We start from the raw sequence: 11,472 nt of genomic DNA, 5'->3' as shown, positions 1-11,472 counted from the left end.
GACGTCCCTGTAGAGGGCTCTCTGACCAGGGTCCAGCAGAGCCCCCTGCCCCTGGGTGAAATACACAGCCACCTCCTCAAAGGTCACTGGCATCTGAAACAACAAGAGTCCCCCATTCAGTGCCTGCTGCCCCAGCCACAATCCCACTAATTACACAGGAGAAAGGATATACAAATGGAAGCTCTGGGGGTGACAGAGTAGCAGAATCCCACCCCCACCCTGCTCAGAACAGTCAGGAGGCTTCAGGGGCTGGGGAGAAGGTGAGAGCTCCTTGCCCCCCAGCAGACGGAGCAGGGCAGGGTCTTCTCATTTCCCACACGCCTGCCACAGGCTGATACAGGAAGCAGAGCTCTGAGCCAGGGACAGGGACAGGAATCCCGACAGCTTCCCTTCGTATTTCACAGAAGCGTCTGGCCAGTGGGGTCAGGCTCCAGCACTGGGAATCTGGTCAGTTTTCCCAGCCCTGCCCAGGGGGGTGTTTCCTGGTTCAGAAATGGGAGAATGTTTCTCCCCGTCGCCCCCGCCACTGCCCCTGGACCTGTTCAGAAAATCAGGCTCCAAGTTGAATGTGTCCCAGCAGGTTTATCACACCCTGTCCCATCCCTGCCTCCCCCTGTGTGTTTCCTGCTCCTCCCCCTTTGCGGCAAATCCCCCTGCAGCTCCCTGAAAATCCTCTACCTGAGCTGGCTCCATCACAGCCATTTCCCTTCCCTGTCCCCTGGAAGATGGGACGATCTAGAGCAAAATGTGGACGTGATTCCTCAGCCTGCCAGGGCGAGAGGAGCAATGGGGGAGGTTTCAGAAGGAGCTTGAGTCCATTTCACACCCCGATTCCCCCCAGGCTCTCTCCCTGCAGACAAACCTTCTGGACTCTGCCACGCTGGGAAAACCCTCAGTCACTTTATTACAACACAGACCCGGCCCCTCCCACCAGCACTGAACCCCTGAGACTTTTAAACCCTCCCAGGGACAGAGTCACTAAGACAAATGCTAGAAAAGAGCAGAATCAAAGGAGCCACTTTGGGGGATTCCCCCTGACATTGGCCCCGAGGGCAGCATGTCCCCCCAGCAATGCGGGCACTTGACGGTGGCAGACCCTGGTTTTTCCTGTCAGCTCCTCTCCTTGTCCCCAAGAGAGTCAGTCTGCCCTGGGGTGATGCAGGGAATGAGGCTTGGAGACTCTCTTCTCGCTTCTTGCTCCTGCTGCCCCTTTCAGTCTCTCCACTCTCCCTTTCTGTCTCATTCCCTGTCTCCCTTCCCTCTGCCTGGGAGAACTGGTTACTGCTCCATTTATGTGGGCGTTTGCTCTCCAGTAGACAGATCTGCTACTACAACAGCTATGTCTGTGTCACTGAGGACAGCAGCTCTGGGACCCACAGGCACAGGGGAGCCCCTCCCCCTCCGGTACAAATTCACCGGCTGGTCCCTGAAAGGGGCCCTTTGTGCAAAGTCACTGTCCTGGCCGGCCCCAGCCCTTTCCCCCGGGTCTCTCCATCACCTGCAGGCTGCAGCTCAGAGGCTGGTGCGGGCAGAGCCCGGGGCTGCCCCAGGGGCTGGTTCCAGACACTGGAGAAAGTCCCCACCCAGACTGGGCATAGACGGGGACTTTAATGAAGATCTGTCCCTGGCACAGCCCCAGCTGGGGAGCAGCAGTCTCACAGTCTGGGCTCTCAGGTAGAGGGAGCAGCAGTATCTGACCCAGGCAGCTCAACTCAAGGGCTCTAATATCAGGAGCAGAGAGAGACACACACCAGCCTCCTCCTCTCCCTGAGCAATAGCCAGAGCCCTCTGGTGGCAGCAGCTAATGACTGAGCCTCCCTGTGCTTCCTCTGCAGCTCCCAGGGACAGGCAGGCAGAGTCTGATCTCATTAGCCCATCCACACTCACCCCCTGGCAGAGCCAGCAGTGACTCCGGTCTGACACCAGTGTGGCTGAGATCTGAATCCTGACCGAAAATCAGACCAGGGCCCTGGGCAGCCCTGAACATTCTGTCCCCAACACTCATAGCTTGACTTTAGCAAAGCTTTTGATACTGTCACCACAGTATTCTTGCCAGCAAGTTAAAGAAGTAAGGGCTGGATGAATGGACTATAAGGTGGATAGAAAGCTGGCTAGATTGTCGGGTTCAACGGGTAGTGATCAACAGCTAGATGTCTAGTTGGCAGCCGGTATCAAGCGGAGTGCCCCAAGGGTCGGTCCTGGGGCCAGTTTTGTTCAACATCTTTATTAATGATCTGGATGATGGGATGAATTGCACCCTCAGCAAGTTCGCAGATGACACTAAGCTGGGGGGAGAGGTTGATATGCTGGAGGGTAGGGATAGGGTCCAGAGTGACCTAGACAAATTGGAGGATTGGGCCAAAAGAAATCTGATGAGGTTCAACAAGGACAAGTGCAGAATCCTGCACTTAGAAAGGAAGAATCCCAGGCACTGCTACAGGCTGGGGACCGACTGGCTAAGCAGCAGTTCTGCAGAAAAGGACCTGGGGATTATAGTGGATGAAACGCTGGATATGAGTCAGCAGTGTGCCTTTGTTACCAAGAAGGTTAACGGCATATTGGGTTGTATTAGTAGAAGCATTGCCAGCAGACTGAGGGAAGTGATTATTCCCCTCTATTCAACACTGGTGAGGCCACATCTGGAGTATTGCGTCCAGTTTTGGGCCCCCCACTACAGAAAGCATGTCGACAAATTGAAGAGAGTCCAGTGGAGAGCAACGAAAATGATTAGGGGGCTGGGGCACATTACTTACGAGGAGAGGCTGAGGGAACTGGGATTATTTAGTCTATAGAACAGAAGATTGAGGAGGGATTTGATAGCAGCCTTCAACTACCTGAAGGGGGGTTCTAAAGAGGATGGAGCTCAGTGGTTCTCAGTGGTGGCACATGACAGAACGAGGAGCAATGGTCTCAAGTTGCAGTGGGGGAATTCTAGGTTGGATATTAAGAAACACTTTTTAAGTAGGAGGGTGGTGAAGCACTGGAATGGGTTATCTAGGGAGGTGGTGGAATCTCCATCCTTAGAGGTTTTTAAGGCGTGGCTTGACAAAGCCTTGGCTGGGATGATTTAGTTGGTGTTGGTCCTGCTTTGAGCAGGGGATTGGACTAGACGACCTCCTGAGGTCTCTTCCAACCCTAATCTTCTATGATTCTATGAGACCCCAAAATCATGAGTGTGTCTTAAAAAAATAAAATAAAATAAATTGGGAGCAGTGGGGGAGTGGGGGGGAAGCCTCCACCTACCACCAAAACATCGACTAGTTGCGCTAAAGGAATTCCCCTCTGGCTGCAGGGTGGGACAGCCCCTCACCCTCTCCTGCCCCATGGGGTGGGGGAGCTGCCCTTGTATCTCTCCCTCTCATTCTCCCCGATTCCTACCCTGTTTCTCTCCCTCCCCCAGCCAGTCTGCTCTTGCTCTGTCTCCCCCCAGCCTCCCCTCCCCACATCCCCCCTTTCCTTCGCAGTGCCCCCCATTCAGTTTCCCTCTATTGCAGCCTTGTTCCCGTCTGCCCTATAAGTCTCCGCCCCATCCTCCCTTCAGCAACCTCCTGCCCCCTAAAATCCCCCCTTACCCTCACCCCGCCCCTCTTCAGCCCCGTACCGGCTCCCCGCGTGTGTCTGCCCCAGCCCCAGCACGGCCCGGGCTGGCTCCCCCCCCGCCCCGCACACACCGGGAGCTGGCGGCAGCTTTCCCGGGCTCAGGGCGGGAATCGCAGCCAGCTCCGCTGGGAGCAGCCTGGGGCCAAACCCTCCCCCTGCAGCCCGGGTGTGACGGGGGGGGGCGGGTCTCTCTTACCTTCCCTCCGAGCGGGCCCCCCTGGGGCAGGGGCCGGGCCGGGGAAGGGCCCTGGCCAGGCTGGGGGCTCTGCCCTGGGAGAGGCTCTTGGGCAGCAGCGGGAAGGGCCCTGCTGGAGATTCCCCTCTCCCGGCTGCAGCCAGGGCTCCGGGCTCCCAGCACCAGCCGCCGGGGCTCGGGGATCTCGCCAGGAGCCAGAGTCACCGCAGCGGCTGCGAGTCACTTCCTGCTGCCGGGACTGACCCCAGCGATCGCTCCCCCCAGAGCCGCCTCCCAGCCGCTCCTGGGTCCTAGCGATCAACCCATCGCGCTGCAGCCCCCTGCCCCAGACACTTACCATCAGGATCCATACAGAGGCAGCTTCTCTCAGCATTAAGGGGGCATCGTGCACAGAAGCCAATGCACCCATGGGCGGACAGACAGGAGATGATTCCAGGGATGGGGAGATGGGGTGTATGTGAGGAGACTCGGGCTTGTTACCTGGTGCGCGGGAGTCTGGGTGCCACTCACTCAGTGTCACCCTGGTGCCCCACCTGTTTCGTGGTGGAGCGCCTTGGTCACAGCTGCTTGGGCAGTGGGGCAGCCAGCACTGCTCCTCCTCACCGCTGCAGTGTGGGACAGCCTCCTGACACCCCCTTCCCCTCCTCCACATACACACACAAATTGGGGCCTAGACTGATGCCTAAATTGCCAGTGCCTTAATCTGGGCCTGAGCTCACTTGATCCCTCCAGGGTTGGGGTTTTGGAGAGGAGGGGAGTTGACTCATTAGCTGTGCCCAGCGGAGGTGGGGCCTTTCGCTGGGCCAGAGAGAGAGAGAACAATTCTGTAGTCCAGGGGGCACCTGGCTGGGAGGGTCCTGTCTCCTTCTTTAATGACTCATCCAAAGTGCCACGGGAGGACACATTGAGGGAGTCCCATACCAGAAGATCCCATGGCCCAGTGGTGAGAGCACTCTCCTAAGAGCTGTGAGGGGACCCTGATCAAATCCTTTCTGCAGTGGGGGTGGGGGGGTGATTGAACCTGGGTTTCCCACAGCGGGGTGACTGCTCGAACTCCTGGGCTGAATGTTTAAAGGAGGAATCCCCCACGCACACTCCTCTACTATGGCTACATGTAGCGAGGCGCCTGTCTAACCCACTTGCTCCCACAAGGAAAGAGCTTAGAACCTGCCTTCCTTCCCAGCTATGCATTCACAATCAGACATAGGTGCTGTGATGCTACTCAGGGCTGGGTGTTCCCTTGCTGTCACCAGCATGAGGGAGTCTTGCCTTTGCCAGCTGGGTGTTAGCACCTTAACACAACCAGCCTCTCAGCCACCATACTTCTCTCCCCTGGGCTACACCAGCCCCACCTTTGCCCTCCAGGTTGACAACAGATGCACCCCAGCTCCTGCTTCCCTTCAAAGTGTCCCCCTGTGGTATCCAGCCCTTAATCACTGGATATCCACAGACGTCCCAGTTCCATTGTTCCCAGAGGAACAGCGTACGCTGGTTTACCAGTTTCACCATACACCACCACTCCAATGTCTCATGCAGCACTGGAGTCTGATGATAAGGGGAAAAAAAAGCTTCTTAAGAATAGAGATTCAAATAGAAACAAGTGTGAGGTACTCATGTGGGAATTCTGCATCAAAAAATTACAAATTCTGCACCAAAAAAATTACAAATTCTGCACACAATATTTTAAAATTCTGCTGGGGAATCTCTTCCTTGTTTTCACTGCCTATCTCATCACCTGTTGGGATAGGGAGTGAGAATCCAGACAGGACTCATTCTCTGGGCTGGGGAGAGAGGACAAAGAGGGGAACAGTAAAGAGAGGAAAACACCAGAAGAATTGTTGAGCGAAGAAATTGGAGTCTGCTTTCATGTCCCATCCAGACAGCAGAGGGGAAGCAAAGGCAGGGAGGGAGTTCCTACCAGCGGTCGGCCAGGATGGGTGTGAAACTGTGTGTGACATCGGGCATGAAGATATGACACCTGCTAGTTACAACCCTGACCTGGAGAGATGAGGTGGAACTGGGGAATCCTTCGGATAACATTTCTGGAGGCATCTGGCACTAATCAGAGGGTTTCTCTACCAATTTCATTGATACTTTGCCTGTGCAAGTGCCTCTCCTAGCTTTCCTCAGCGCGCTGGAGATCGGGGACCACCAGCTCTTCCCCTTGTTCCAGCTGGGTGATCAGGTCAGGTTCGGGAATGGGGGTGAAATCAGGATGCATCATGTTTGTCAGAGGAACATTCCTTGATTGTGCTTTGGCTCCGTACTGTGCTGGGAGGGGGACATGGAATCTGAATGGATCTGAACCGTGGGGAACATGGTCACTGAGACCCAGATGTCTGTTTAGGTGTGTGTAGGGGGGTTGCACCCTCAGGAGGGGCACTTTCTGTGTCCCCCGCGACCGGGGGAGCTGGCTCTCCCCATCCACCCCCCATGGCCGGGAGGGCCTGGTTCTCTTTGATGCCTGCAGCCCTGGGGCCGGTGGAGTTTGCTCTCCCCCAGCAGCTGGAGGAGCTGGATCTCCCCACCCCGGCCCCAGAGGAGTTCTGTGCCCCCGCAGCTGGGGGATCCCGTGTCCTTGCTTGCCGCCCCCCCCCCCCACGCACATCCCTGGGTGCAGCCGCACAGTGCATTAAAGGGGATGGAAAGGGGGTGACTTCAATATCTCGGGGAGGGCGGACAGGGGGGATTTCTATGGGGACTGGGGATTGTTCCCGGGGTCTCCAAAATCAGGGGACACAAGGCCATGGGGGCCTGGCCCTGGCAGTGCTTAATTTGTGCCAGGGCTGAGCCCCGGCACCTCTAGGCTTGTTGCATTAGTTATGAATGTAAAAAAATTGCTTGAGCCCCCCCAGCCCCTCTTACATTACAGATTAAGCCCTGGATCCTGGCCCTAGAGAGGCTGCGCGGAGCCCCGAGCTGCAGGGGACGCGTTTCTCAGTGGCACTGATCTGTCTGCTATTTGCTCTGCAGGTTTCTAGAGTTCAAGGGCAGAGAGAGAAGGGCTCTGGCCCCAGATCTTCCCTGGGCCAGGGCTGTGCAAGGTTCATTAGCTGCTGTATCCAGAGGGCTCTGGTTCTTGCTCCGGCGGGGAGGGGAGGGGAAGCTCTGGCTCTGTTTATCTTCCTGGGTCAGGAGCTGCTGATTCCTCCCTTGTCATCTGGGGAGGAACCAGCAGCTGCTGCTCCCCAGCCGGGTCTGGGCAGGGGCGAGACCTTCATTAAAGCTCCTTCTGTGCCCAGCCCAGGTGGGGACTTTTTGGAACTAGCCCCTGGGCCATCCCTAGGCTCTGCCAACACCAGCTCCTGAGCCGGAGACTCCAGGTGATGGAGGGATGGGCAGGAAAGTCACCGCACAAAGGGCCCCAGGAGACTCGGATCTGGCAGCTGTGTGAAGTTGCCTGGGGGTTGATCTGACCTTAGCAGCACCCCTTTGTGGGGGAATCTGCTGGGGGTGGGGGAGACAAACTGGGGGATTCAGGAGGGGAAACAGGGAAGGGGAGACCAGGAACGGGCCCCACCCACTGGGTTTTCCCCTTTGTGTTTCTGGATTGTCAGAAAGGGAAGGGGGTGAATATGGAGGCAGAACGAAGGAAAAGCAGTGAGGGGAATGGAGAGGGTGGGTTTGGTGGTTATTCTTCCTTTAAAAACCAAACCCATTACTTCCCATCCATCCTCCCTCCCAGCCCCGCCCCCCCCCCCCCCCGAATTCCACAGAAATCTCTTCACTATTCAGCTGCTGACAGCGACATGTTTCCTGCAGCAAATACATCCCAGCTACAAGGAGGCAAGGTCCTGTGTTAACGAACAGTGCAGTATGTGATTCTAGCATTAGAGATTGTATTACAGTATAATGCGCCGGATGAAATCGATATTCCCCAGATACTCTTTATTCTGGCACAGCCTAGCTGTGAGTGGTGGACTTTGCAACCTCAATAACATTTTCTTAATGTAGTTTTTGAAGGTAATATAGAAAAAAACCCCAAACCCTCCAATTCTGATGCATCTCTTTATAAGTTACTTCTCTGGCCACCTTTCTCTCCAATAATCAAACATTGCTGGACCATCCTTCAGATTTTTTCTCTTATTGAATTTGGATATAATTTTCTATCTGATTTTGATCCATTTCTCTGTATTTATACATTATTAATCTCTGTGTAAATATTGCTTATTGTTTTCATCTACATATGCATTATTAATATAAAAACCTATCAGATTTTGCTGGTTTTTTTGTTTAATTAGTGAAGATATGTAAATTTTCATAGATTTGCCTCATTTTCTTGCTCACTTATCAATCCTGATAAAAAAAATCTCAGTATTCACTGATGTTTTGCCACCTATAATTATTGAATAATAGACAATTCCCTCAGTTTTGCAGAACTATTGCCATGAATTATTGACTTGATTACAGGGAGAAAATATCAGCTACTTAAAATTTCTTTCATCTAGCGGAGAAAGGCATAACAAAAACTAATGGCTGGAAGTTAAAGCCAGACAAATTCTGATTAGAAATAAGGCCCGAATTTTTAACATTATTAGCCAAAGACATTAGTACTCCTGCAATGTTGGGAGACCCACATTCAAATCCCTTCTCCACATCCCAAGCAAGTGTCCTAGCCGCCAGGGTAAAGGTTATAAAGGAGGCACCAATATCTTCTCTTCTGGCCATTTTATGAAAGGTGCCTTGGTCCCGCCACAATTTTGGGGTGGGGGGGGGGAAGAAATTATTTGGTGAGTTCTATCAAATTCACAAATAGTTTCAGGTCGACTGAAACTATGTTCTTCAGCAACTAAACTCTGGCCAAAAAATTTAACCCAGCTCTATTTGGGAACAGACTCCCCCAGTTCTGCATCACCTCAATCCAACCAGGGTTGAACCAGTAGGTGTCATCATGCACTCATGAACTTGTCTCTCTCCCCAACAGAAGTTGGTCCAATAAAAGATGTTACCTCACCCACCTTGTTTCTTTAATACCCTGGGACCGACATGGCTACACTGCACTGCCATAAATCATATACTCCTGGCTTCCCACCTGTCCTAACTGATAGCTGGCAGGAGTTTCTGCCCTGACTTTGTTTCCCCCTGAGTGCTTGGATGGGATGGGGAGGCAGAATCCAATTCCTCAATCTCCTAAACACTTATTATGTTGCGTTTCCGCTCTTTGCTGTTCTCCTTTCTTTCCGGCCCACGGAATGACTCCTCTCTGGATTGTATCTCTCTCTCTCTCCCAGCAGGTGATGGGACAGTGAGTGAGAACAAAGGAGGAGAATCCTTAGCAGAAAATCCTCAGCAAGTGTAACTGCACAGGACGTTATCAGGAAGAACTGAAGGGAATTTCTTCCAGAGTTGTAAGAGAGGCAGCTAGGAAAAAAGTGGATAAATCTATTTGTTGTGGGAGCGGCTGCGGGAATCTCAAGGAAACCACATCCCAGCAAGGAATCCAAATGGGAGAGAGAAAAAACACATCCACTGAGTTTGGGAAAAGTTTTAATGACAGCTCACACCTTCCTAGACATCAGAGAACACTCACAGGGGAAAGACCCTTCAAGTGCTTGGACTGTGGGAAAAGCTTCAATCTGAGCTCAAACCTTCTTACCCACCAGAGAACCCACACAGGAGAGCGACCCTATAAATGCTTGGACTGTGGGAAAAGTTTCAGCCTGAGCTCAAACCTTCTTACACATCGGCGACACCACACGGGAGAGCGACCCTATAAATGCTTGGACTGCGGGAAAAGTTTCATTCAGAGCTCCGATCTTATTTCACATCAACGACTCCACACAGGAGAGAGACCCTATAAATGCCTTGACTGCGGGAAAAGTTTTATACAGAGCTCACACCTTATTAGACATCAGAGTCTCCATTTGGGAGAGAAACCCCATAAGTGCCTCATCTGTGGGAAAAATTTCACTCAGAAGTCACACCTTATTAGACACCAGGGAATCCACACAGGAGAGGAGCCCTATAAGTGCACTGACTGTGGGGAAACATTCGTTCAGAGCTCACAGCTTATTGTGCATCAGAGAATCCATAAGGGAGAGAAACCTTTTAAATGCTTGGACTGTGGGAAAACCTTCAGTCGGAGTTCCCACCTTATTGTGCATCAGAGAACCCACACGGGAGAGAAGCCCTATAAATGCTTTGACTGTGGGAAAAGTTTTAGTGTCAACTCAAACCTTATTACGCATCAGAGGACCCACACAGGAGAGAGACCCTATAAGTGCCTGGACTGTGGGAAAAGTTTCCAGCGGAGCTCACATCTTATTAAACATCAGAAAATCCACACGGCGAAGAGGACCTGAATGTGGGTGACTCTTCACTTGGGGCTATGATCATAACTGGCTTCTGCAAATCCATACAGGATAGAGACCTCCTAAATGTCCATAGTGTGGCAAATGTTTCAAGCAGAGTTCACATCATATTGGACGTGAGAGACTCCACACAGCAGAGAAATTGTAGCAGGCTGCCAGCCTCTGCTGTCGTTAGGACCAGCTTTCTGTTTAATGCTTGTCTCTTCTAAGTGCTCTAAAACCTGCATGGTTACTCAGATAGCTCTGATATTTGGTGTACCTCATGGGTTCGTGGGGTAGGGTGAGTGAACTAAATTTGGGGTCACTTAAATATGGGGTTCCTGAGATATAGCCCCCTGACAACAGCTGCATTTTGCAAAGTTGAGAGGTTCCACCAATGGTTTTTTGCCCAGATCTGGGGATCTGTCACAGGGTTGGAGGATGCATCACCTCTGACCCTGTAACCCTGAGAGCCTCACAATGCTTTGCTACTGTAACTCCCTGCCTGGGACGGTCACAGTCAGCAACAAGCATGCAGGTCACAGCCTGAGTGTCTGTGTATAAATGCCACCCTGGTCCAGCCACTCTGACCCCAGCAACACAGCAGGCCCACTCCCTGCTCTCTACCAGCTGGGTTACCACCAGCAGGGTGACCCCAATGCACTCCCAGTCCTGAATTTTGCCCAGACTGTGTGCTCTGCAACGTGCAATGTCAACCAAATGTATTAACAAAAGGTCATAGGTTAAGTGATGCTGAGAAAAGGAATAAAAGTAGAGATGGTTACAAGCAAATGAAAGTGAAAATTTGCATCTAAAAGTCAAAAACTGAATCTAGCGTGGTATGGGCTTTATTCAAGATGGTTTCTCTCAGCAATCTTCCTTCTTGCCAGCCAGGGCTGAATTTCTCTCAGTCAGGATCTTCTGCAGAAGCCCAAGGGGCTGGCTTCCCTTGTCCACCTGGGTGAAAGACCTTTGCCTAAGTGGATTTCTTTCCTATATTCAGTTCCCAGAGACTTCAACCCCTCCCTTGGTTGAAGTGCCCATCTTTCTGAGCTTGCAAGAGATCTATTCCTTTGTGTCTGTCTAGTGAAGGATCCCAAAGATGGCTTCTGTCCTTGTTTTCCAAATTTCAATGACCTTGCTTTAAGAGGCAGGATGACCTCATGCTCTACTTCCCTTCCTGTGGACTTCCCAACCCCCTGCTGATTTCTATGTAAATGGGGCTTCCATTGTTTTTGGTTAAACCTTGCATTTAGGGTGAACAGATGTCCTAATTTTATAGGGACAGTCCTGATATTTCGGGCTTTGTCTTATATAGGCGCCTATTACCCCCCACCCCGTCCCGATTTTTCACACTTGCTGTCTGGTCACCCTACTTGCATTTCA

The 11,472-nt window shown here is 52.4% G+C and overlaps 1 protein-coding gene across 3 annotated transcripts; it reads left to right on the top strand.

Annotated features, from left to right (window-relative positions):
* Positions 1-6,960: 6,960 nt before the first annotated feature.
* Positions 6,961-11,271, top strand: LOC112112688 (zinc finger protein 436-like). Of its 3 annotated transcripts, none has more exons than XM_026658699.1 (2): positions 6,961-7,043; positions 9,028-11,271. In XM_026658699.1, the coding sequence occupies exon 2, from the start codon at positions 9,241-9,243 to the stop codon at positions 10,096-10,098; it is 858 nt and encodes a 285-aa protein (XP_026514484.1). In that variant the 5' UTR covers positions 6,961-7,043; positions 9,028-9,240; the 3' UTR covers positions 10,099-11,271. The 3 variants fall into 3 exon arrangements, with proteins under 3 accessions (XP_026514484.1, XP_026514485.1, XP_024064458.1); XM_026658700.1 differs by having other exon boundaries at positions 6,971-7,043; positions 9,031-11,271; XM_024208690.3 differs by having other exon boundaries at positions 7,043-7,119; positions 9,031-11,271.
* The last annotated feature ends 201 nt before the right edge of the window (positions 11,272-11,472 follow it).

This window comes from Terrapene carolina, unplaced genomic scaffold (genome assembly GCF_002925995.2).
Source record: "Terrapene carolina triunguis isolate 2854851 unplaced genomic scaffold, T_m_triunguis-2.0 Scaffold502, whole genome shotgun sequence".
NCBI classification, from domain to species: domain Eukaryota; kingdom Metazoa; phylum Chordata; order Testudines; family Emydidae; genus Terrapene; species Terrapene triunguis.
Note: the sequence above shows the minus strand (reverse complement) of the source record. Positions and strands in the feature narration are given on the sequence as shown.